Source organism: Coregonus clupeaformis, chromosome 24, assembly GCF_020615455.1.
Source record: "Coregonus clupeaformis isolate EN_2021a chromosome 24, ASM2061545v1, whole genome shotgun sequence".
Taxonomy (NCBI): Eukaryota; Metazoa; Chordata; class Actinopteri; order Salmoniformes; family Salmonidae; genus Coregonus; species Coregonus clupeaformis.
Genome location: NC_059215.1, coordinates 28641318 through 28669035, shown reverse-complemented (window position 1 = coordinate 28669035; position 27718 = coordinate 28641318). Strand labels below are relative to the sequence as shown.

The window sequence follows — 27718 nt, the reverse complement described above, 5'->3', positions numbered from 1 at the left end:
GCTTCTCGCGGTGAAGCTTGCCTTGGAGGAGTGGCGCCACTGGTTGGAGGGGCGGAGCAACCGTTTATTGTCTGGACCGACCACAAGAATCTTGCTTACGTGCAATCGGCTAGACGTCTCAACTCCCGTCAGGCCAGGTGGGCTTTGTTTTTTCGGACGCTTTAATTTTTCCCTGACGTTCCGACCTGGGTCTAAGAACGGCAAGGCGGACGCCTTGTCCCGGATGTTCTCCAAGACGGAGGAGAGTGGGGCCAAGACCGAGACGATTCTTCCCCGGAACTGTGTCGTGGGAGCAGTTATGTGGAGGATTGAGGAGGAGGTTATGGCGGCCCTTCGGACGCAGCCCGGTCCCGGTAACGGTCCACCCGGTCGTTTGTTTGTGCCTGAGTCGGTTCGTTCTGCTGTCCTCCAATGGTCCCACGCCAGCAAGATGGCTTGTCACCCTGGCGTGGCCCGGACGATGGCGTTACTTCGCAGACGATTTTGGTGGCCGGCCATGGGAGAAGATACTCGGAGGTTTGTTGCTGCCTGTCCAGTGTGTGCGCAGAATAAGAGTGCCAACCGGCCCAGCTCTGGACTACTTCACCCCCTCCCTATTCCCCGGCGACCATGGTCGCATCTGGCCCTGGACTTTGTCACTGGGTTGCCCTCTTCTGAGGGGAACACGGTCATTCTGACTATCGTGGACAGATTCAGCAAGTTCGCCCACTTTGTGCCCATTTCCAAGCTTCCCTCGACCTCTGAGACGTCCGAGATCCTGGTTAGGGAGGTTTTCAGGGTCCACGGGTTGCCCAGTGACATAGTTTCCGACCGTGGCCCTCAGTTTACCGCTGCTGTCTGGAAGTCTTTCTGTTTGGCCATTGGAGCTACAGTCAGTCTCACATCTGGTTTTCACCCCCAATCTAATGGTCAGGCGGAGAGAGCCAACCAGAAGATGGAATCCACGCTATGCTGCCTTGTCTCCTCCAACCCCACCTCCTGGGTCTCTCAGTTGCCTTGGGTTGAGTATGCCCACAATACTCTCCCTACATCTGCCACTGGGATGTCTCCCTTCCAGTGCCTGTATGGCTACCAACCTCCCTTGTTTCCTTCTCAGGAGAAGGATCTCTCAGTGCCCTCTGTTCAGGCCCACATTCGTCGTTGCCACCGGACCTGGCATCGGGCCAGAAAGGCCCTCCTTAGAGTTTCTGACCGGTATCAGCTCCAGGCAAATCGTCGCCGGATTCCCGCCCCCACCTATACCATCGGAGATAGGGTCTGGTTGGCCACACGGGATCTTCCTCTGCGGACTGAGTCTAAGAAACTGTCACCGAAGTTCATTGGTCCGTTTGTGGTGGAGAAGGTGATCAATCCTGTGGCGGTTCGACTCAAGTTACCTAGAACGCTCAGAGTCCATCCCACCTTTCATGTCTCCTGCCTCAAGCCTGTTCTCCTCAGTCCTCTGTTACCCCCTCCGCCTCCTCCTCCTCCCCCTCGGATGATCGGAGGTGGTCCTGCCTACACGGTGCGCCGCATTATGGATTCCAGACGGCGGGGCCGGTGTTTCCAGTATCTCGTGGACTGGGAGGGGTATGGTCCTGAAGAGAGGAGTTGGATTCCTCGGCGCCAGATCCTGGATGCTGACCTCCTTCGTGACTTCTACCGCCTCCATCCTGGCGCTCCGGGTAGTCTGTCCGGTGGCGTTCGTCGGAGGGGGGGTACTGTCATGAACCCTGCATCCTGAGTCGGTTCCTGCCTGTGTTGCCATTTTTCTGCTCGGAATCTCCAGTTTCCTGAGGGTTTGTGAACGCTCCCGGCCTGGTTGCCGGGCGACGTTGCTAGGCGGGAGATCTCCCGATTAACCGCACCTGCATCTCATCAGCGGTCTGCACACCTGGTCCTGATCATCACCCTTCTTAAGCCCTGACCTGACATCCATTCCCTGCCGGATCGTTAGCCATGAACAGTATGTTTGTCAGTGTATCAGCCTTGGAGTTTCTAGCTTTAGTTTTGTTGTTTTGCACCTTGTTGGCTTGCCGTTTACTTACCTCCGTTTTGTTTCTATCTGCAGTCAATCTCCCGGAACCTTCACCCAACCCCTGCCTGGTTGTCGGCGGCTGCCGAGCCATTCTTGGATCTACCACTGCACCTCCACCAACTCATCTCCGCCGTCCGCTCTGTCCCCTGGATTATTCTACATCGTTTTTTTGAATCTGTTAAATAAATACTCACCTTCGTTTCAACTCACCTTGTCCTGGTCTGCTTCTGGGTTCTGGCTTAGTAAACCGTGACACAAAAAGCTATTCAGTTTCAAAATACAACCACTATAATTCCATGGTAGGCTAACTATGTTATGGCCTGTGCTAAGATATTTGATAGCATTTATTATTATAAACTCTAGTGGCATGCCTTGGTGACTTACAATAGCTAGATTCCTTATTTTTCCTCAATGGATAAATCCTATTTTTAAATACCTTGGCTATTCCCAAATGAATGGCTCTCTCCCTGATTTTCAAGATAAATAAATATACAAGTTCAGTGGTTTGTATTTTTTCATTGAGGATATTTATATAGTCCAATAATTTGGATTAACATAATTTCAGGTTGTCCTCTTACAATTCAGATTATCCTCTCTGAAAACATAATGAGGATTGTGAAGTCATAGCCTCTGAAAAGAGAACTGCATTTGAACCTAGTCTACAATACACAATATAAGCAGTTTATACACACAATACACAAAATAAGTCGTTTATTGGAATAGCTGTGCAAAAGAGGTCGATGTAAACATTTTGTCATCTAACAAAATCCTCTGAGTAGAGACTAAGCATCTTACTCAAGACGTGATCTCTTCTTGCATCTTCTTACAGTGAAATGGGGTGAAAATGTCATCAAAGTTCAGGTAGGAAAAACATGGTCTTGGGCTGTATAGTAATTGAGATATTGGTGATTGTTGTGAGAAGTCCAAGTGCCAGTGGATTTCCCTCTCTAATTGTGTGTTGAGTTGATGCTGAATAAAGCCATGATTGAATCCCCCATATTAACCCAAGACAACAAACCAGTGTCATTATACCCATATACATGAAGGATATTGAACCACAGAATGGGCACAATTAGTGAGAGTGAGAGTGTTAAATTGATTAGACACGATCATGGAGCTCAACGAGATAAATGTCATGCTCATGCATCTAATAAACCAGAGCTATCTACTGTAGTAATATGTGGGTCATATACAGTCGAAGTCGGAAGTTTACATACACCTTAGCCAAATAAATTTAAACTCAGTTCCTCACAATTCCTGACATTTAATCCTAGTAAAAATTCCCTGTCTTAGGTCAGTTAGGATCACCACTTTATTTTAAGAACGTGAAATGTCAGAATAATTGTAGAGAGAATGATTTATTTCAGGGTTTATTTCTTTCATCACATTCCCAGGGGGTCAGACGTTTACATACACTCAATTAGTATTTGGTAGCATTGCCTTTAAATTGTTTAACTTGGGTCAAACATTTCGGGTAGCCTTCCACAAGCTTCCCACAATAAGTTGGGTGAATTTTGGCCCATTCCTCCTGACAGAGCTGGTGTAACTGAGTCAGGTTTGTAGGCCTCCTTGTTCGCACACGCTTTTTCAGTTCTGCCCACACATTTTCTATAGGATTGAGGTCAGGGCTTTGTGATGGCCACTCAAATACCTTGACTTTGTTGTCCTTAAGCCATTTTGCCACAACTTTGGAAGTATGCTTGGGGTCATTGTCCATCATTTGCGACCAAGCTTTAACTTCCTGACTGATGTCTTGAAATGTTGCTTCAATATATCCACATAATTGTCCTTCCTCATGATGCCATCTATTTTGTGAAGTGCATCAGTCCCTCCTGCAGCAAAGCACCCCCACAGCATGATTCTGCCACCCCCGTGCTTCACAGTTGGGATGGTGTTCTTCAGCTTGCAAGCAGCCTCCTTTTTCTTCCTAACATAACGATGGTCATTCTGGCCAAACAGTTCTATTTTTGTTTCATCAGACCAGAGGACATTTCTCCAAAAAGTACGATCTTCGTCCCCATGTGCAGCTGCAAACCGTAGTCTGGCTTTTTTATGGCGGTTTTGGAGCAGTGGCTTCTTCCTTGCTGAGCGGCCTTTCAGGTTATGTCGATATAGGACTCGTTTTACTGTGGATATAGATACCTTTGTACCTGTTTCCTCCAGCATCTTCACAAGGTCCTTTGCTGTTGTTCTGGGATTGATTTGCACTTTTCACACCAAAGTACGTTAATCTCTAGGAGACAGAACGCGTCTCCTTCCTGAGCGGTATGATGGCTGCGTGGTCCAATTGTGTTTATACTTGCGTACTATTGTTTGTACAGATGAACGTGGTACCTTCAGGCGTTTGGAAATTGCTCCCAAGGATGAACCAGACTTGTGGAGGTCTACAATTTTTTTCCTGAGGTCTTGGCTGATTTCTTTTGATTTTCCCATGATGTCAAGCAGAGGCACTGAGTTTGAAGGTAGACCTTGAAATACATCCACAGGTACACCTCCAATTGACTCAAATGATGTCAATTAGCCTATCAGAAGCTTCTAAAGCCATTACATAATTTTCTGGAATTTTCCAAGCTGTTTAAAAGCAGTCAACTTAGTGTATGTAAACTTCTGACCCACTGGAATTGTGATACAGTGAATTATAAGTGAAATAATCTGTCTGTAAACAATTGTTGGAAAAATTACTTGTGTCATGCACAAAGTAGATGTCCTAACCGACTTGTCAAAACTATAGTTTGTTAAAAATAAACTTGTGGAGTGGTTGAAAAACCAACCTAAGTGTATGTAAACTTCCGACTTCAACTGTACAGTATATTAAACACATGCAGTAGAAACAGAATATAAACACTGAGCAGAGAATAAAACCATTTTTGTTCATTTTATTGAAGGAGAGATTGGAAACTTGAGTAATGATTGAGTAAACTCTAAATTAATATGCAGTAAAGACTCAGTTAGATGCAGTTCTATGGCTCATCTGAAGCGTTGCATTGCAGTTTTAGCATATTGTGTTATTGACTGGGTACTATGCATAGAGATAAGGAGTTCCCATTTTAAACAAATTAATATGGATCACTGTTATTTTCATCTTAATGTGGAGGTTGAGCTCAGTTATATTCTAATAATAACTCACAATCTCATATTTCGGCTAGGCTACATACGTATGTGTGCGTGTATGCAAGTGTTTATATTTTCTCAAGTAACACAAAACCATGGAAACAAAAAATGATATAACACAGCTTAGCCAAGTGAGGATTTCAGGCACTTCAAATATACACTAGGGTGCATGACGTTCGAAGAGGCACTTAGAATTGCAAGGAAACTTAATGAAAATAATTGATGAGAGTAGAGTATTCGCTGGAGTTTTTCACTGCCTCAGTGAGAAAGATATTCAGAGGCAGTCTAAGTGGTGCAGCTGTGCAGTGTCTGCCCATTCCTGAGAGCTCCACGGGGAGAGGTGTGGTGTGGACATTACCGAGGCAGATGGGAACTTGGGAGGAAGATAAGTCAGCTTTGTCATCCCACCACACTGCCAGTAAATAGGTCAGCCTGAGAAGGCAGAAGGGCCACAGCGAGAGTCTGCCCAAAATTGTGAGCACCCCAATTACTTAGAGAGGAAGTAAACTCAAAGCTTCATAGAGTACAGGAAGAAGAAAAGGGAAGAGCAGCATAGGATGTATTTAGTCTACTGAAACATGTACGATTGGTGCTCTTAGTCATACATTTTACTGACCTCCTCATTTGAGGTTTCATGCCAAGTACTTACTGTCACGACTTCCGCCGAGGCTGCCTCCTCTCCTTGTTCGGGCAGGTTTCGGCGTTCGGCGTCACCGGCTTACTAGCTACTGCCGATCCATTTATCATCACTCCATTTGTCTTGACTTCAATCACACACACCTGGTCCTTATTCCCTCATTAGTCAGTGTATAAGTGTTCCCTCTGCTTCCTTGTCTGTGTGGGTGATTGTTTATTGTGGAGGTTATTGAAGATCGGTGGAGCTTGTGTATTTTGTATCGACGGGAGTATTTCCGGTGTGCCTTGTATTTTCCAGTGCGCCTGTATTGTGCCCTGGAGTGTGTTTGACGCATTTCTGAGTAAACCTGTATTTTGCGGATTAAAGCCTGTTATTCTGTGATTTACCCTCCTGTGCCTGACTGTAATTTAAATGGATTTTTATTTGGATTTTAGGTAATGGACATACACAAAATAGTCCAAATTGGTGAAGTGAAATGAAAAAAATTACTTCTTTCAAAAAATTCTACAAAATAAATAACGGAAAAGTGGTGCGTGCATATGTATTCACCTATTTTGATATGAAGTCCCTAAATAAGATCTGGTGCAACCAATTACCTTCAGAAGTCACATAATTAGTTAAATAAAGTCCACCTGTGTGCAATCTAAGTGTCACATGATCTGTCACATGATCTCAGTATATATACACCTGTTCTGAAAGGCCCCAGAGTCTGCAACACCACCAAGCAAGCGGCACCATTAAGACCAAGGAGCTCTCCAAACAGGTCAGGGACAAAGTTGTGGAGAAGTACAGATCAGGGTTGGGTTTAAAAAAATATCAGAAACTTTTAACATCCCACAGAGCACCATTAAATCCATTATAAAAAAATTGAAAGACTATGGCACCACAACAAACCTGCCAAGAGAGGGCTGCCCACCAAAACTCACGGACCAGGCAACGAAGGTATTAATCAGAGAGGCAACAAAGAGACCAAAGATAACCCTGAAGGAGCTGCAAAGCTCCACAGTGGAGATTGGAGTATCTGTCCATAGGACCACTTTAAGCCGTACACTCCACAGAGCTGGGCTTTGCGGAAGAGTGGCCAGAAAAAAGCCATTACTTAAAGAAAAAAATAAGCATCCGCGTTTGGTGTTTGCCAAAATGCATGTGGGAGACTCCCCAAACATATGGAAGAAGGTACTCTGGTCAGATGAGACTAAAATTGAGCTTTTTGGCCATCAAGAAAAAATTCTATGTCTGGCGCAAACCCAACACCTCTCATCACCCCAAGAACACCATCCCCACAGTGAAGCATGGTGGTGGCAGCATCATGCTGTGGGGATGTTTTTCATCGGCAGGGACTGGGAAACTGGTCAGAATTGAAGGAATAATGGATGGCGCTAAATACAGGGAAATTCATGAGGGAAACCTGTTTCAGTCTTCCAGAGATTTGAGACTGGGACGGAGGTTCACCTTCCAGCAGGACAATGACCCTAAGCATACTGCTAAAGCAACACTTGAGTGGTTTAAAGCGAATCATTCAAATGTCTTGGAATGGCCTAGTCAAAGCCCAGACCTCAATCCAATTGAGAATCTGTGGTATGACTTAAAGATTGCTGTACACCAGCAGAACCCATCCAACTTGAAGGAGCTGGAGCAGTTTTGCCTTGAAGAATGGGCAAACAATCCCAGTGGCTAGATGTGCCAAGCTTATAGAGACATACCCCAAGAGACTTGCAGCTGTAATTGCTGCAAAAGGTGGCTAGTTATGCATATTGTTTCACAATTGTTCAAATTATACAAACCCCCCAAAAAAATTTATTCCAGGTTGTAAGGCAACAAAATAGGAAAAATGCCAAGGGGGGTGAATACTTTTGCAAGCCACTGTATAGACAACATAGAGATCACCATTGTGATTGATTGTACAGTATACAGTACCATTAAATAAAAGAAGGCCTCAAGGGACTATTCAGTTGATACTTTGTTCAGTAGATGCCTACCCCTCCATCAGTTCAGTCTCCATTAAACTCCCTGAGTGCAGAAGTATACCACTTCATGATATGAATTAAGGGAAGGGCCTGTTGTGTTTTGCTTATGTTGCCTTCTTTGGAGTAGAATCCCCTACAGAGCCACCTCTCCTCACTTTGTGCTTTATACCCAATGTTTGTCATAGTCCACAAAACAGCTTCAATTCTCTTTCTAATGCTGTGACCTGAGAATGGTCCCTGAAAGAACTCAAATCAGCTCAGCATTTGCACAGTGCACACTGAATCTATTCTACAACAACTGGGTTATAACAAGAGTTTTAACCTAATACCAATTATCCTTTCAATTTCCATTGACCAATTTTATAGACCAGAAAAGTAGCATACTGTACAGCAGACCATTTGATGCCCAACTTGCAGGTCAAAGTGTCAATGGGTGGTGCCTACATGACACTAATCCACTCAATGCACCCTGTAGACCATTATGGGTCAACAAATCCAGTTATCTGTAGAAAATCCAGTTGTCTGCTTTTTCCATTGATTATGAATAGCTTGTTATTGTCAAACTGCAGAGTGCTGTCAAAATGGCAGCATAAGCATAAACTATAATGGTATATAAAACAGTCAACGTCTCAGAAAGTAAAATATATAGTGAATGTTGGATTGCTGCTTTGGCACAGGCTGTTCTCCCCCTCTCTTTCTCCCTCTGAGGAGTGTTGGCTCCTGGGAACATTTTGTCATGCCATCCAGTGAATGAGAGCAGTTTGGGAACAAAAGGTCAGACATTTACATTTTAGGCATTTAGCAGACGCTCTTATCCAGAGCGACTTACAGTTAGTGAGTGCATACATTATTTTTTTTATTTTCATACTGCCCCCCCGTGGGAATCGAACCCACAACCCTGGCATTGCAAACGCCATGCTCTACCAACTGAGCTACATCCCTGCCGGTCATTCCCTCCCCTACCCTGGATGACGCTGGGCCAATTGTGCGCCGCCCCACAGCGCGAGTCACTCACCACCTTCCGGAGACATTTGAAACCCCACCTCTTTAAGGAATACCTGGGATAGGATAAAGTAATCCTTCTACCCCCCCAAAAAAAACAAAAAAACATTGTAAAGTGGTTATCCCACTGGCTATAAGGTGAATGCACCAATTTGTAAGTCGCTCTGGATAAGAGCGTCTGCTAAATGAAGTAAATGTAAAAAAAAAAATGTAAATGTCTCCCGGTCGCGGTCGGCTACGACAGAGCCTGGATTCGAACCAGGATCTCTAGTGGCACAGCTAGCCTTAGACCACTGCGCCACTCGGGACCAATATGAAACATCATACAACACATGGCACTTGGCTGACATGGTTCAAATCAGATTCTTCAACAAAAGAAAACAAAACTAATCTCAAGTCAACTAGAATCAGTTTCTCTTTATGATTCTCCTCGACCTCCAGCAGCAATGTTAATACCACCAGCAGGTAGACAAGACAGGCCGTCTGGTACATTACAGTATTTGGCAAGTGGAAGGCAATTTCTAAGTATCACATAATTCAGAAATTAAGATTATGCCAGGTTACATCACAAGATAATACAATTATTCATAAATACTAAACCCAATCTCATGCAAAGGAGCTCATGGTCAAAACTACACATTCAGAACCAACAATTTGTTACAGATGATATCTGCAGTCAGGTATAAAACATGTTGAGTTATAAAACAGTTGGTGAGCCCAGTCAGTCAGCCTACTATTGTTCAAGGACAGCGGCTCTCCCAAAAGGCACTTACATAATATAATAACAGATGGTGACTGATGTATTGGAAGTGAATTACTCAAGAGAGGGAAAAGTGATGCAACGGGAGTAAAGAGGATTGTCTTTTAACTGAAATTGAGGATTAGGATCAAAGTCAATAAGGTATTTCACGTTTTATAACGTATTTCACCTGTTCCTGATGGGATTGGACAGTTTTCGCTATCAACAAGGTATGCAATATCTAGAATTACTGTATCAATATAACTATTTCTTAATAAGAATATTTGTATTCAAAGTGTATAAATAATTGCTACATATAGGAAAAGGGGACTGTGATGATGTTGTGGGCAGGTTTTCACAGCTAGTTATTTCCTCCTACGCTATCTTGAATACTTCCTTCCTTTCCTTCTAAACTATTGGCCAATGTGGTGGATGGGAATACGCCAAGGTCAAAATGGGAAGGAAAAAAGCTTGATATGAAGTCCCATTAATGAGGAATCAAGTCGGTTGCCCCAGAGACAGGGTAAAGTAATTGCAAATTGAAACGTGCATTTATTGGAGCCTCTATAAATCTCAGAAGAGTCTTTCCCCTATGCTTTGATCAGCATACATGACTTGCAATCTTTCTGCTAACTAAGACTAAAGCATAACGTTTAACAAGCTATCATCAGTCTAGCCTGAACAGAATACATTACGGGAGATTTTATAACCATGCCAGCACAACAAATTAAATGCATACATTTTTTCACTTTGTCATTCAACAATTTTTTATTACCATTGAGAATTACAGTATACCATTCTAATCTGAGCAGGAGTGGTTCCTTACACTATTAGGGAATAGTTCCATCTGCCTGTAATTCTGCCAGATCAAACCTCCTTGGCAAGCTGATAAATGTTTTTTGACAGGATTATATTCTTCTTCAGTATACACATTCTATTACAGCACAGTACTGAATTTACGTCTGGCTAAGACAAACTAAGGACAATATCAGTGTCATTAAGCTACTTCAAAGAAGTCTGAACATCAGTGAGTGATCGATCATCAGTCTGCTCTGACAATACTAATATCATTATTGGAAACATGTTCTTAAATAGAAGAAAACATTAGTTCTGTAATAGTGTAACAGCCATCATGAGAATGCAATTTTCAAATCCTTTTTCTCTTCAATTGAGTTAGAATTCCGAGAGGAAATGGCATGAATAAGGGATTATGGGAAATTATGTATGTTTCCATTTTGGGAGGATGGTGTCATATAACCCGGACATGCTCCAAACCTGAGAGGATAGAGTGGATGCAATGAAACACAATCATCGGGATGGCAGAAGCCAATGAAATGTTCTTGTTGAAGGATATTTGGTAAGTAGACTACAGTATAATGCCAAAATGTCAGAATGTATCTTTACTTTCTATATATTTCAATAATTGCACAAAAATATGCAGCATACACTACCGGTCAAAAGTGTTAGAACACCTACTCATTCAAGGGTTTTTCTTTATTTTTACTATTTTCTACAATGTAGAATAATAGTGAAGACATCAAAACTATGAAATAACACATATGGAATCATGTAGTAACCAAAAAAGTGTTAAACAAATCAAAATGTATTTTATATTTGAGATTCTTCAAATAGCCACCCTTTGCCTTGATGACAGTTTGCACACTCGTGGCATTCTCTCAACCAGCTTCACATGGAATGCTTTTCCAACAGTCTTGAAGGAGTTCCCACAAATGCTGAGCACTTGTTGGCTGCTTTTCCTTCACTCTGCGGTCCGACTCATCCCAAACCATCTCAATTTGGTTGAGGTCGGGGGATTGTGGAGGCCAGGTCATCTGATGCAGCACTCCATCACTCTCATTCTTGGTGAAATAGCCCTTACACAGCCTGGAGGTGTGTTGGGTCATTCTCCTGTTGAAAAACAAATGAGAGTCCCACTAAGTCCAAACCAGATGGGATGGTGTATCGCTGCAGAATGCTGTGGTAGCCATGCTGGTTAAGTGTGCCTTGAATTTGAAATAAATCACAGACAGTGTCACCAGCAAAGCACCCCCACACCATAACACCTCCTTCTCCATGCTTTACGGTGGGAAATACACATGCAGAGATCATCCGTTCACCCATACTGCGTCTCACAAAGACATGGCGGTTGGAACCAAAAATCTCCAATTTGGACTCCAGATCAAAGGACACATTTCCACCGGTCTAATGTCCATTGCTTGTGTTTCTGTTATGATTTAACTGGATAGAACCCAAATGCAGACAAGTACACCAAGCCAGAGAAGTTTTAACAGGTTTATTATAATGTTCAATAGTCCAGGTTTCCAATAAATGGGGAAGAGCAAGTCCAGGTTACAGGGAGGGTACAGATCCAGGTCAGGGCAGGTGTGGTACCGTAATGTCCTAGTGTCCGTGGTGAGTCCAAAGGAGAGGCCCGATAGTGGAGAGCAGGATGGTGGTGGCAGGAGTGAAGCGGAGGCAGGAGTCAGGTTCCAAATATATGGTTGTCTTGACTATGATCTGACGATGAGTGGAAAGTTTGACCGGGTCTTAAAGGCTGAGGTGATTATGGTGAATGAGCTGCAGCTGGAACCCTGACTCCCGCACACCAGACTTCACTCCTGCAATCAAGGACAGACAGAGGGGAGGGGGAGAGCAGAGAGAGAGCTACCTAGCAGCAGTAGGCCTAACAGTACCCCCTCTACGGACGCCACCTGGCGGCCGACAGGGTTTATCAGGATGTAACCTATGAAACTCACGAACCAGAGCAGGATCCACAATGAAGCTCCTGGGCACCCAGGAACGTTCCTCAGGACCATAACCCTCCCAATCCACCAGGTACTGGAAACCACGACCCCGGCGGCGAACATCCAGAAGTCGCCGGACAGTGTAGACCGGACCCCCACCCACGATCTTGGGCGGAGGAGGGGGACGAGAGGGCGGGCACAAAGGGCTAACCGACACAGGCTTAATCTGGGAAACATGAAAGGTGGAATGAACCCGTAGGGAGGCAGGAAGCTGTAGCTTAACCGCGCAGGGGTTAACAATAGACAGTATCTTGAACGGTCCTATAAAACGAGGCGCCATCTTCTTCGACTCCACCTTCAATGGAAGGTCCCGTGACTTCAGCCATACCTCTTGACCAGGAGAGTAACCGGGAGCCTGGGACCGGTGACGGTTGGCTTGCCTCTGCATGTACGCCGAAGCTCGGGACAGAGCTACCCTGGCCTTCCTCCAGACCTTGCAGCAGCGGCGCATGTGGGACTGCACCGAGGGTACCGCAAGTTCCCTCTCTTGGGAAGGGAACAGGGAGGTTGATAACCCAGAGCACACAGAAAAGGAGACAAACCAGAGGAAGCGTTAGTCAAGGTGTTATGAGCATATTCCACCCAGGGGAGCATGGAGCTCCATGACCCAGGGTTAGACCCAGTGACACAGCGAAGTGCGGTCTCCATCTCCTGGTTCGCTCTCTCGGCTTGCCCGTTGGTCTGGGGGTGATATCCAGAGGACAGGCTGGATGTAATGCCCAAAGCTTTACAGAAAGCTTTCCACACCTGGGAGACAAACTGGGGACCCCTGTCAGAGACAATATCCGTGGGTAGACCATGAGAGCGGAACACATGTTCAACCAAAATATCAGCCGTCTCTCTGGCAGTGGGCAGTTTAGGTAGGGCCAAAAAATGAGCGAACTTAGAAAAACGATCAATCACCGTAAGAATGACAGTCTTACCAGATGAGGGGGGAAGTCCAGTGACAAAATCCATAGCGATATGCGACCAGGGCCGGCTGGGTATAGGTAGAGGTCGTAGATGACCAGCGCTGGCCTGGGTGGAGTTTTTACTTCGTGCACATACCGTACAAGCAGCAATGAAGGCTCGAGTGTCCGCCTCCATCGTGGCCCACCAGAACTTCCGTCGCACAAAGTCAAGGGTCCGCGAAACTCCAGGGTGACAGGTAAGGGGAGACGAGTGAGCCCACTGAAGTACCTGGGAGCGAGCAGACTCAGGGACAAACATCCGGTTAGGAGGACCCCTCCCAGGGTCAGCTTGATGATGTTGAGCCTGTCTAACAATCCCCTCGATGTCACATGTGATGACTGCAATACTGCAGGTAGGAGGCAAAATGGGTTCAGGGTTACTACCAGTATCAACAGCCGAATGAACACGAGACAGGGCGTCAGGCTTGACGTTGCGTGACCCAGGACGGTAAGACAGAGAAAAATTGAATCTCCCAAAAAATAGTGCCCACCTGGCTTGACGGGGGTTGAGCTGCTTCGCTGACTGGAGGTAAGCCAGATTCTTATGATCCGTCCAAACGATGAAGGGTTGTTCCGCCCCCTCCAACCAATGTCGCCACTCCTCGAGAGCCAGCTTAACGGCGAGCAGTTCACGATTTCCAACATCATAATTCCTCTCTGCCTGAGAAAGTTTCCTTGAGAGAAAAGCACAGGGATGCAGTTTGTTATCTTCAGGAGAACGTTGTGACAACACTGCACCTACCCCAGTGTCGGATGCATCCACCTCCACGACAAACTGGCGGTCGGGGTCCGGCTGCATCAGAATGGGAGCCGAGGCGAAGCGATGTTTCAGTTCTTCGAACGCTGATTCGGCCCCCTTCATTCCAAGCGAACGGTCGTGAGATGGAGGTGAGAGCGGTGAGTGGCGCCGCAATGCGGCTGTAGTCCTTGATGAACCTCCTATAGAAGTTCGCAAACCCCAGGAATCGTTGAAGTTGTTTGCGGGTAGAGGGAGCTGGCCAGTCCGTGACAGCAGAGATCTTAGCTGGGTCCATCCGCAGCTCCCCCTGAGCTATGATGTAACCCAAAAAGAGGTCTCAGACACATGAAATTCACATTTCTCCATCTTCACAAACAGTTTGTTCTCCAACAACCTTTGCAACACCTGGCGCACATGCAGTTCATGTTCCTGGGAGGACTCTGAGAAAATCAAGATATCATCCAGATAGACAAAAACAAACCGATTCAACATGTCCCGAAGGACATCATTGACTAGTGCCTGAAAAACAGCAGGGGCATTAGACAACCCAAAAGGCATAACCCGATACTCAAAATGTCCCAAGGGTGTGTTGAAGGCAGTCTTCCATTCATCACCCTTACGAATGCGCACCAGGTGATACGCATTTCGTAGATCCAGTTTCGTAAAGATGGTAGCACCATGAAGGAGGGGAAAAGCAGAATTAATCAAAGGCAGAGAATACTTGTTCTTAATGGTGATGTTGTTAAGTCCACGGTAATCAATACAGGGTCTGAGGGTCTTATCCTTCTTAGCAACAAAAAGAATCCCGCTCCTACAGGTGACGAGGAAGGACGCATAATACCTGCCGCCAAGGAGTCCCGAATGTAGTTCTCCATAGCCTCCGTCTCCGGCCGGGAGAGATTGTACAGGCGACTGCTGGGGAGCGGGGCTCCTGGCTGGAGGTCAATGGCGCAGTCGTAAGGCCGGTGAGGAGGAAGAGAAGTAGCTCTGTGTTTGCAGAAAACGGATGCCAGGTCATGATACACGTCAGGAACAGCAGAAAGATCCATGGACTCCAGTGGAGGTTGAGGCACAGTACTGGCAGGAGTCTGAGCAGAACACAAACAATTCACATGACAAAATGTGCTCCATGAAACAATGCTACCTGTCACCCAATCAATGTGTGGATTGTGTTTTATGAGCCAGGGGATACCAAGGACCAGGGGAGTCTGTGGGCAGTCGATAATATGGAATTGAATGTTCTCCTGATGATTTCCCGACACTCTAAGACAAACAGGAACAGTCTGATGGGTAATGCGGGTCAACAATTGTCCATTTAGACCCTTAGCCTGCAGCGGACAGTCCATAGGAACAGTCTCCAAATCCATTTGTTGAGCCCACTCTCTATCCAAAAAGCTTTCGTCGGCACCAGAGTAATTGAACCTGATTAAGCAGCACCTGACTGTCCTCAGCAATCGTCTTAAACAGGGTATCATGTTGGCCAAGTAGAATGCCCTGATTGGCTATGGCAGTCCAAATTTGAGTGCACTCTGGGGTGGTATCCGAGCTACTGTCTGCTGGGTTCATGTTGGTCAGATCATACTGTTATGATTTAACTGGATAGAACCCAAATGCAGACAAGTACACCAAGCCAGAGAAGTTTTAACAGGTTTATTATAATGTTCAATAGTCCAGGTTTCCAATAAATGGGGAAGAGCAAGTCCAGGTTACAGGGAGGGTACAGATCCAGGTCAGGGCAGGTGTGGTACCGTAATGTCCTAGTGTCCGTGGTGAGTCCAAAGGAGAGGCCCGATAGTGGAGAGCAGGATGGTGGTGGCAGGAGTGAAGCGGAGGCAGGAGTCAGGTTCCAAATATATGGTTGTCTTGACTATGATCTGACGATGAGTGGAAAGTTTGACCGGGTCTTAAAGGCTGAGGTGATTATGGTGAATGAGCTGCAGCTGGAACCCTGACTCCCGCACACCAGACTTCACTCCTGCAATCAAGGACAGACAGAGGGGAGGGGGAGAGCAGAGAGAGAGCTACCTAGCAGCAGTAGGCCTAACAGTTTCTTGGCCCAAGCAAGTCTCGTCTTCTTATTGGTGTCCTTAAGTAGTGGTTTCTTTGCAGCAATTCGACCATGAAGGTCTGATTCACACAGTCGCCTCTGAACAGTTGATGTTGAGATGTATCTGTGACTTAAACTCTGTGAAGCATTTATTTGGGGTGCAATTTCTGAGGCTGGTAACTCTAATGAACTTATCTTCCTGTGGCGGTCTTCATGAGAACCAGTTTCATCATAGTGCTTGATGGTTTTTGCAACTGCACTTGAAGAAACTTTCAAAGTTCTTGAAGTATTCCGTATTGACTGACCTTCATGTCTTAAAGTAATGATGGACTGTCATTTCTCTTTGCTTATTTGAGCTGTTCTTGCCATAATATTGACTTGGTCTTTTACGAAATAGGGCTATCTTCTGTATACCCCCCTACCTTGTCACAACACAACTGATTGGCTCAAACACATTAAGAAGGAAATAAATTCCACAAATTAACTTTTAAGAAGGAACAACTGTTAATTGAAATGCATTCCAGGTGACTACCTCATGAAGCTGGTTGAGAGAATGCCAAGAGTGTGCAAAGTTGTCATCAACGCAAGGGTGGCTATTTGAAGAATCTCAAATATAAAATATATTTTGATTTGTTTAACACTTTTTTGGTTATTACATGATTCCATATGTGTTATTTCATAGTTTTGATGTCTTCACTATTATTCTACAATGTAGAAAATAGTAACAATAAAGAAAAACCCTTGAATGAGTAGGTGTTCCAAAACCTTTGACCGGTAGTGTAAATCATAGAATAGCTACAGCATAGTCATCTCCATTCCTGAGTCCCTTCCCTCAGAAGTGGTTAACACTGCACTGCTATTGACTCCATTAATAAAGGTCTAGCTACATGGTAACATTTGATCAGAAATTATTTTCATGTAGTAGTTAGCCACAGTTTGGTTAGCTTGTTAGCTAGCTGGCTGAAGCCAGCATCAAAGCTACAGTAGCTTACTTCTTGGGAAACAATATTTCTGCTAGCTAGCTAAGTTTATACGTTTATGACATTTTTTAAGACACCTTATGTTGGTGTTTACTTTATCTGGCAGTTACCTGTATATGAATGTTAACTAGCTAGTTAGCTAGCTGTACATGTGTTGTGTCATCCAACAATTTCTTAACTTAAAAATGTTGCTAGCTAGTTAGCTAGCTAGTATTAGCTGTTTGAATGGCAGCCTCATCACATTGATTGGGAATTCGCTGACTGGCTATAGCTAGCTAACTAACTACATTATATCTATCTACATATGAGTGATCATTATTGTCATAAATGTTTATTCCCCAGATATACGAGTGCCTTCTCACATCATGTTGGTATCATTTCTGTTTTCATTTCTGATCCAGAAAAGGACTCACAAAAACTATGACTGTAGCTTGTGTTGCATGCAGTAAGCCATTGTTATTTTCTTTTTGGCCTGAAACGATTTAATTCATGTCATCTTCACAAAAAAGTAGAAATGACAGCCAAAATGTAGCGATAGACAAAAATGCTGTTGAGGCTTATTTAATGAAGCCTAAATTAGCATTAGTATTATGCTTTATAGATGATGTTCTTTGCCTGTCACCTTTAATCAATTCCTGAAAAGCAGAGAAATGTCACTGCCATACATCTACATTGTTACATCCTCTCAGTCTGCCTCCACACGATGGCAGGATCCAAAGGTCAAAACAGGCCATTCGACATCACACCTAATTGTGTCAAGTGGATTTGGGGGATGGAAACAATAGGCCAAGGGAGCACTCCCTTCTCTCCTCTCCTTGGTTCTTATCGTTTACACACTGACACAGAAACAGGCTCCGCATTCATCAATCAAATGGAAAGATGATGCTGTTGCAGTGATAAACAGAAACCTTGAGTATCCATCCGACATAGCTTATTTCTCCATTGATGGCAAGGCTGCTACACTTAATAAGCCAGCATTATATCATGTAATTCAACATGAGATAAGATGGACACACAGATATGTTACAAATCCACACCACAGGCACTACATTAAAAGGCCAAAACCACACATCTAATCCATTCTGGGAGTGCCAAATGGCCTATATGAAAATTAAACAGCTTTCTTCAAACGCAGATATTTTACAACTGGATGACTTTGTAATTCTACAGAGGAAATCAAGGAGATTCCATGAAGTTCTATGGCGTCAAGGTACATTATCTCTCTACTCTACATATTAATACACTGGATAGTCTCAGACTCATGTTGGTTTGAAGTTGAAATCATAATGGGGGCTGAAGATTGTCAGGCAATATGGAGATGGTAGTAAAAGCCTCTGTGCTGCGTTGTGTGAGCCCATTTAGTGCTTGGACACATACTGTTTAATGGCCTGGGGGATTGCTATCAAAACAAGCCGGATGACTCATGGGCGTAGTGGAGAAAGAGGCCTGGGAAAAGACAGGGGCGAGGACCATGGCTCACTGGGTTACTGTTGTTCCTTTGGCCCAGCCGCACTTGAAATAATCCAACAGATGAGTCCTCAATCAACGTAACAAAATGTAGTCTCTGCCGCAGTGGTAGTCTGATGAAGGACAATTTGAAACAGGATGCAGCTCATCTGGAGATGGCTGCCGTTTTACAGGCTCCTAACCAATTGTGCTATTGTGGGTGTTTTTTTCGTGTTATTTGTAACTCATTTTGTACATAATGTTTCTGCCACCGTCTCTTATGACCGAAAAGAGCTTCTGGATATCAGGACAGCGATTACTCACCTCGTACTGGACGAAGATTTCTTCTTTAACGAGTCGGACGTGAAGGAGTTTCTTCAGACACCCGACAAGGCCCAAATCCCCGTCATTGGCATGAGAAAGAGACAGAGATATCGGGGATGTAGGTTGGGGTGCCTTGTAAGGATTCAATGGTGAGTGCGTAATCTGCCTCTACCATCAGTCCTATTAGCCAACGTACAATCATTGGATAACAAAATAGACCAACAAAGATTACGGATATCCTACCAACGGGACATTAAAAACTGTAATATCTTATGTTTCACCAAGTCGTGGCTGAACGACGACATGGATAACATACAAATGGCGAGATATACGCTGCATCGGCAAGATAGAACAGCTGCCTCCGGTAAGACAAGGGGTGGCGGTCTGTGTATATTTGTAAACAACAGCTGGTGCACGAAATCTAATATTAAGGAAGTCTCGAGGTTTTGCTCGCCTGAGGCAGAGTATCTCATGATAAGCTGTAGACCACACTATTTACAAAGAGAGTTTATCTATATTTTTGTAGCTGTCTATTTACCACCACAAACCGATGCTGGCACTAAGACCGCACTCAATGAGCTGTATAAGGCCATAGCAAACAGGAAAACGCTCATCCAGAGGCGGCGCACCTAGTGGCCGGGAACTTTAATGCAGGGAAACCTACATCCGTTTTACCTAATTTCTACCAGCATGTTAAATGTGCAATCATAGGGAAAAAAACTCTAGACCACCTTTACACCACACACATATGCGTACAAAGCTCTCCCTCGCCCTTCATTTGTCAAATCTGACCATAATTATATCCTCCTGATTCCTGCTTACAAGCAAAAACTAAAGCAGGAAGCACCAGTGACTCGGTCAATAACGTTAATAAGGAAGTGGTCAGATGACGCAGATGCTAAGCTACAGGACTGTTTTGCTAGCACAGACTGGAATATGTTCCGGGATTCTTCCGATAGCATTGAGGAGTACACCACATCAGTCCCTGGCTTCATCAATAAGTGCATCGATGACGTCGTCCCCGCAGTGACTTTACGTACATACCCCAACCAGAAGCCATGGATTACAGGCAACATCCGCACTGAGCTAAAAGGGTAGAGCTGCCGCTTTCAAGGAGTGGGACTCTAACACGGACACTTATAAGAAATCACGCTATGCCCTCCGACGAACCATCAAACAGGCAAAGCGTCAATACAGGACAAAGATTGAATCGTACTATATCGGCTCTGACGCTCATCGGATGTGGCAGGGCTTGCAAACTACTACAGACTACAAAGGGAAGCACAGCCGCAAGCTGCCCAGTGACCCGAGCCTACCAGACAAGCTAAATTACTTCTATGCTCGCTTCGAGGCAAGCAACACTGAAGCATGCATGAGAGCATCAGCTGTTCCGGACGGCTGTGTGATCACGCTCTCCGTAGCCAATGTGAGTAAGACCTTTAAACAGGTCAACATTCACAAGGCCGCAGGGCCAGACAGATTACCAGGACGTGTACTCCGAGCATGCGCTGACCAACTGGCAAGTGTCTTCACTGACATTTTCAACCTGTCCCTGACTGAGTGTGTAATACCAACATGCTTCAAGCAGACCACCATAGTCCCTGTGCCCAAGAACACTAAGGTAACCTGCCTAAATGACTACCGACCTGTAGCACTCAAGTCTGTAGCCATGAAGTGCTTTGAAAGGCTGGTCATGGCTCACATCAACACCATTATCCCAGAAACCCTAGACCCACTCCAACTTGCATACTGCCCCAAAAGATCCACAGATGATGCAATCTCTATTGCACTCCACACTGCCCTTTCCCACCTGGACAAAAGGAACACCTACATGAGAATGCTATTCATTGATTACAGCTCAGCGTTCAACACCATAGTGCCCTCAAAGCTCATCACTAAGCTAAGGACCCTGGGACTAAACACCTCCCTCTGCAACTGGATCCTGGACTTCCTGACGGGCCACCCCCAGGTGGTAAGGGTAGGTAACAACACATCTGCCACGCTGATCCTCAACACAGGGGACCCTCAGGGGTGCGTGCTCAGTCCCCTCCTGTACTCCCTGTTCACCCATGACTGCATGGCCAGGCACGACTCCAACACCATCATTAAGTGTGCCGACAACACAACAGTGGTAGGCCTGATAACCGACAACAATGATACAGCCTATATGGAGGAGGTAAGAGACCTGGCCGTGTGGTGCCAGGATAATAACCTCTCCCTCAACGTTATCAAGACAAAGGTGATAATTGTGGACTACAGGAAAAAGAAGATGACCGAGCACACCCCCATTCTCATCGACAGGGCTGTAGCAGAGCAGGTTGAGAGCTTCAAGTTCCTTGGTGTCCACATCACCAACAAACTATCATGGTCCAAACACACCAAGACAGTCGTGAAGAGGGCACGACAAAGCCTATTCCTCCTCAGGAGACTGAAAGGATTTGGCATGGGTCCTCAGATCCTCCAAAAGTTCTACAGCTGCACCATCGAGAGCATCCTGACTGGTTGCATCACTGCCTGGTATGGCAACTGCTTGGCCTCCGACTGCAAGGCACTACAAAGGGGAGTGCATACGGCCCAGTACATCACTGTACTGGGCCGTAAGTACATCACATTGTATTCGGCGCATGTGACAAATAAAATGTGATTTGAAATTATACTCATCTGCAAACCACTGCTATTATTTCAGGAAATCTTTTTGTTAAGATTTTGATAAGTTAATAATGATGACATGTTTTCAAACCAAATTAAATGATGCGACAGGTTCCAACATTGGGGAACTGTCATACAAAATGCTGTATCTTTGTACAGCACAGAGTACTATTACATAAAAATAAACCTTATGTCAAATAAAATAGGCTACAGGATTTTTTTACTACTCAATCTCAAATACAAACTAAAGACAATATTCTTAAACCCTGGTCGTTTACATCAAGTGCATGGAGTGGGCTATCAAATCTTCTTAACACCATTCATTTCCCATTCACAGTACACAAGCCATTACTCTCCCATTCATAACACACCTGCAGGGAGAGTGTTGGAGTGTGTGACACCTGAGAGCAGTGTAGAGATGAGGTGACGACAGGGGATTGAAGCTCTAAAATGACTCATTCACAGTCCAATATATTTCTCAATTGATTCTACTGAGAATAGTACCACCATTTCATATTCAAAGCAACACAGTATGTGGGTGGTAGAAGTTGATATGGAACTGGTTATGATACTTTTACAGTATATAAAGGTTAAGTAGTATAACAACATCCAAACACTTACCCCAGTGTTGTCATGGTGACGATGGTGTACCAGAAGGAGGCTGGGATGCTGGAAAACGTGGTGCCTTTGGTGCCTTTCTCAGCGTAGAACATGACGGTGGCAAAGATTATCACGGCCATGGTGAGAGAGAAGAGGAGGAAGCCCAGCTCCGAGGCGCAGGCCTGCAGCGTGCAGCCCAGGATACGCAGCCCCTGAGAGTGACGGGAGAACTTGAAGATACGGAACACCCGGAAGACTCGCAGGGTGACAAAGGCCCCGCTGACTTCCTCGTTCTCTGGCATGACAAGGCCGATGTAGAAGGGCAAGATGGCCACCACGTCTATCACGCTCATCACCGAACGCACAAAATCACAGCGGCTGGGGGCAGCATAAAGCCTCATGAGGTACTCGAAGGAGAAGATAAGCACACAGGCCGTGTCCAAACAAGAGAAGCCCACTGAAAACTTCTCACCACACGGCAGGTCCTTTATACTCCCTTTGAGTGGTCGGCAGGGAACCGTTTCCACAACGTTGGCAATAACAGACACAGCGATGAAGAAACCAGTGACGTAGTAGAAAACCAGGGCCATGGTGCTTGTGTGAGGGTTCTCAAAGGCCCTCCATAGCCTCTCTCGTAACGTGGCATCTGGGGGCAGGGGAGCGTCTCCGGCATTTTCTGCCTCTGTGTCCTCAGCCAAACGCTCCTGGTTCTCCTTCTTGCGATCCCGGTACTCTTCCATACAGCAGTCACCTATGATCTCAGGTATTATGCCATAGAATGCCAGCTCTTCCTCAAAAGCCTGAATGCATTCATGTCGGGGGTAATGTAGCTTGCCTGTTCGAAAAAAGTTGAGTATATGGCGAAACATCTCTGGATCCCTGTCAAAGAAATATTCCTGAGTTTCCTCGTTGTAGAAAAACTCCTTTTCTGAGCTGCCTAGAAGGGTGTCCGGGTAACGGTCCAAGGTGTTCTTCCATGTCTGAAAACGTAGTCCACTCACATTTACAAACAGGATCTCATCACTGCGACTCTTTTTGTCCACAGGAGGCTTGGGCATGGTCTTTTGGGCCAGTGGTAGCCAGCCTACGGCTGCTGCCCGAGCAAAGGGCATCCATGTTGCAACTCCAGCAGCCATTTTTGTTTAGTAGCTTTTGTTTCAGGAGTAAACGGGATGGTGGGTAAAGGTACGGAGTGTCTCTAGGTAATTGAGGGTTATTTCTGGGCCTTTTTCCGGATCAGGAGGAAAAGTATAGGGATATCCGATCTAATCATCCGAACAGAAGGCCTCAACAACCGGGTTGGCTTGCCTCCATTCCCAGTCTGTCAGTTTGTTTGTGCATTGGCTTCAGTAGGAGAGGGAGACGTGAGGCAGGCAGAGAGATGATAGCGTTCACATCATCAAAGAAAAGGGTCAAGGTAAGGCAGTTGGGACTGAACCTAAAGTTCAGGCCATTGGAATAGTTCAGGAAAACTAGGCCTGATTCATAAAACATCAGACTATTGACCGCTCTTGTATAAATACTGTAATAGCACAGTAATATTGTAGAACAATACTGTATATGGCTTTCCAGTAGTGTTAAAAATAATTCCAGAGAACTAATGGTTGAAGTATCTCGCCTTCGCTCACTGCCTCCCCTTTCTCAGAAGACAGATTTGTTGCAGCGCTGTGATTTTTCAAATTCTTATTAAATTGTGATGATGGTCACCGAAGTTGCAAGATAGACACATTTTCCTCTGTTGCATTCTCCCTTTCCGTCTCAGTGTTGCTCTTTGATTTGGGATGCCTCTCTCTGTCCCTTGGTTTCTCTCTCCCTCTCTCTCAAATGCACAACCAAACCTTAAGTATAATCGATTTCTTTGGTGAGTTTGCGTCTTAGGCGTTTCTATTCCTTGTATGGTCGTCCCTTTTTATACCTGTCAAGACACACAACACACACAACTTAGATATTGCGCAGCACAGGCTGTAAAGGCATGCTATGTCTATTTGTGTCACAGCTTGGGTGAACTTAGCATACATTTTGCGTCACAGTCTGTTTAAAAAGGCTGAGCTTCAATATACAAACAAAGAGGTCCCTCACAAAGAGAACTTTCAAGTTAACCACATTTGAGTAATATTTATAACCTAGACCAAACAGTTGTACCAATAAAAATAAAATTGTTCATTTTGCATTGATTGTCAATTTGTACAGATCACCTACTCAAATAAGCACTTAATGTGGTCATTTGGTCTCTAAACACACGATACATCAACCACACAAAACCATACGATAATGATATGACAAAATGCTAAGACACAACTGTACCTCTTCAGTATTAATCCACAAAGGGATTATGCTTTCAATGTGTAATAACATAAATAATGCTAAATTGTATTTCAATATGAAAAGGTTACCATTAAATCTCGAGATTCAATAAATTCTAAACAAATACAGATGACTATATTTTCTTTTTATGTCCCTCTTCTAAACAAGAGATGTGTTAAGGTGTATCCATGAAACATCTGTCTTGTGAGGGGAGCTGGAGTGTGCCCCGACCCTAACCAACAGACAGGTGACCCAACCCAGATGCATTACAGTGCACAACATGCTCACCCAATCAAAAATCAATAAGTCACTATAACACAGCAATGCTGCTGCAGTGGACACGAATTACATCCAAAACAGCTACTACAGTATATAAACAAAAACAGAGCAATCTCACATATCAGTCAAGCACTAACGGTTAGTTTACAAGTGACATTAGGCTTTCATGCTGTGTCCACTTAGCCTTCTATGTAAATGGTTACTTTAATGTGCTCGCCATGTTGCTTAAAACCACATGGTCACTCAATCAATGGAAAATGAAATATGAAATAGCCCTAAGGAAAGTGCATAATTTCAACTACATTATCTTTACACTTAAATTCAGACAAGGGTCATGAAAAAATATATGTATATATGTCAGTGTATAGTAGAGTATGTTATGTGCATGTGTTGACATATAAACAGAAATCTGAATAACTCATGAAGTTCTGTGCGTTTTCCATTACTATTAAGGCTTGGGTTGTAGCTAGAGCAATTAAGATCTTACTTACCATACATTAAAGCTGCAGACAATGTGGATGAAGGGTCCAATGTGTCAGAAAAGAGAAAGCAAAGGCAATAAGAGAATTATAACCAGCCCCTCTCCTGGAATCAAACCATATCGCACACCGGAGAGTGAGGGAGTGATTGTCATGCTTAGCCTTAGCTCCTCTCCTCTCCTCTCTCTCCTCTCACTCAGCTCTGTGCCTCCGCTTGCTCTCACTTTCTCTAACTCTACCTCTCATTTGCTTGCTCGACCCCCCCCCAACCTCTCTCTCTTGCTCTCTCTCTCCACTGCACTCTCCCTCCCTCTCTCCCATCACATACACAATCACATACACACGCACACTCACCTCCATACCTCTTGAAAACACAGAGCATCGTACATTAGGTAATAAAGATTATGTTATTTGATACACAAAAATCACACAGACTGCTGTTTTTGACTAAGCAGTTTTACTGGGGGAATACACTTCACATGTTATACTCAGTCTCGACCCGTTCATAAAGATTCTTTGCATGCCTGTTTTCCTACAATATTTATAGGGCAGCTTGATCAGGAAGCAGTAGGGGTGGTATTTCAGGCAGTGTTTAAGCTTCAATTACCTAGCCAAAGAAAACAAGACAGGCCTGCTATTCCCTAAAGCACTTAATTATGAAGTAGTGTCACATTTGCCCTACCACTTATGATAACAAAATTAACATTCAAATAGCTCTCAATAGATCCTACCTGGATACTGTGCCTGGACTACATTTTTAAACAGACAAATGAATGGTTGAGGAGAGAAGCTTGTGATGATGACAGACAGCCTGAGGAGGAACATAGGATAAACAGCACCTTAAGAAAAACATAAAGAAACAGTATACAAACACAAGCTGTGGTGAATCTATTCCCTCTCTTTAATTACTCATGTGGGCAAAAGCTGCATTCAGCACTCTGACATTCATTCAACCTACCATTTATAACCAGCCAATGGCCATTGACCGAAACAAACATACAGCTCAAACCCACGTTTGTGAATGGGATAAACATTTCATGCAACTGTACTGAAATACTGGTTAATTCTGTATGTATGGGTCTAGATTCTGTCAACCTCCATAAAATAAATATATACAGTATGATGCACATCGTATGGAGAAGAATGTATCATATCAAAGAAACCTAAACTGAAAAATCTTGTGAAAGATTGAACTTCACAGCTATCAGATATTGATCTGTTTGCCTTTGAAACCTTCGATGCAAAGGATCTGGAGCTAGATTAACTATTTTGGGGATCCCGTGGTTCTATTTTAATGCCTACTTGTTTATTTTCAAAGAAACCATAGCCATTACAGAGTACATGTGACTCTCCTGCTCTAATTTCATGATGAAAACCTGGAAATGTCTGCCTTGAGGCACTAGGTTATTGTGACTGATACTATAAAAAAGGCCCCAAGACAAACAGCATGGATTCCTCACTGGCTTAAGCATTGACTTTTATATGGTGTTGGCATTCCTGCATTCAATAGTGAATAAAAACACAACAGATACATTTAACTGCAGTGAGGGGGAAAGCAAGGCAGAGGCGCTTCGTCAAAAGAAGATGGGTGAATTGCATTGAGGTGAATGACTTGATAGTGATTGAGTCTGCATCAAGACTCACTGCTCAAACTAATGTTAATGGTAATCATGGGCATGGCAGTTACTTAAAGGAACAGTTTCTCTCTTCCAATTGGTGAAGTAGTGATATGATATCCAATGGGAGGGCTTTTCGTTAAAGTCAAATTTCATTGGCTGCTTCTGCAGTCTGTATTATCTTATTAATAATTCACCAATCTCAGTGCGGTCCTGTGCAGACTGGAAGCAATAGGATGGAGAAACATTTCAAGAGTTAATGAATAAATACAATACAAGGAATGATGATGGGAAAAGGAAAATGACTGGGAGTTTATACACAGAGTGTGTGACTCTCTTTGTTTTTATACCTTGTGTTCCTCTTTAACAGTAACTGTATGACCTCTTTATTTGTTTCATGACTTGGTCTGGTTGGATTCGCCTTGTATGGGAGAGTGGGGTAAATTGAGCCATTTTTTACATTCAGCCTCACTCCATCAAGGGAAATATACTATTCTTTCTAACAAAGATATCTACATATATTTCAGGATGTTGTGTATCCCTGAAATAATATATATATTTCATGTAAACATTACAGTTCTGAAAACATATCTTGTCCCAAAAAAAGGGGTCTATTGGCACAACCTACGCCTGGTATGGGGTAGGTTGAGCCGAGGGACAAGGTAAGTTAAGCCGCCTACACACTTCTGTACTGACTGAAATATTACCAATACCTTTTTAAAACCATGTCTATGTTTATTTCCCAAACACAATTCAACACAATAACCATTAAAACAAAAAAACATTTTAAGCACAGGCTTAACACCTACAGTGAGGGAAAAAAGTATTTGATCCCCTGCTGATTTTGTACATTAGCCCACTGACAAAGAAATGATCAGTCTATAATTTTAATGGTAGGTTTATTTGAACAGTGAGAGACAGAATAACAACAAAAAAATCCATAAAAACGCATGTCAAAAATGTTATAAATTGATTTGCATTTTATTGAGGGAAATAAGTATTTGACCCCCTCTCAATCAGAAAGATTT

General features: G+C 44.2%; 1 protein-coding gene across 1 annotated transcript in view; it reads right to left on the bottom strand.

Moving 5' to 3' along the window:
- Positions 1 to 25249, bottom strand: part of LOC121538362 (potassium voltage-gated channel subfamily D member 1-like) — a 79361-nt gene extending 54112 nt beyond the window's left edge. Inside the window, exons 1-2 of the mRNA XM_041846289.2 lie at positions 25087 to 25249; positions 22034 to 23927 (exon numbers count right to left, since the gene is read on the bottom strand). Coding sequence (XP_041702223.1) covers positions 22034 to 23148 — 1115 coding nt within the window. The 5' untranslated portion in view covers positions 23149 to 23927; positions 25087 to 25249. The remainder of the gene's footprint in view (positions 1 to 22033; positions 23928 to 25086) is intronic.
- Positions 25250 to 27718: the final 2469 nt, after the last annotated feature.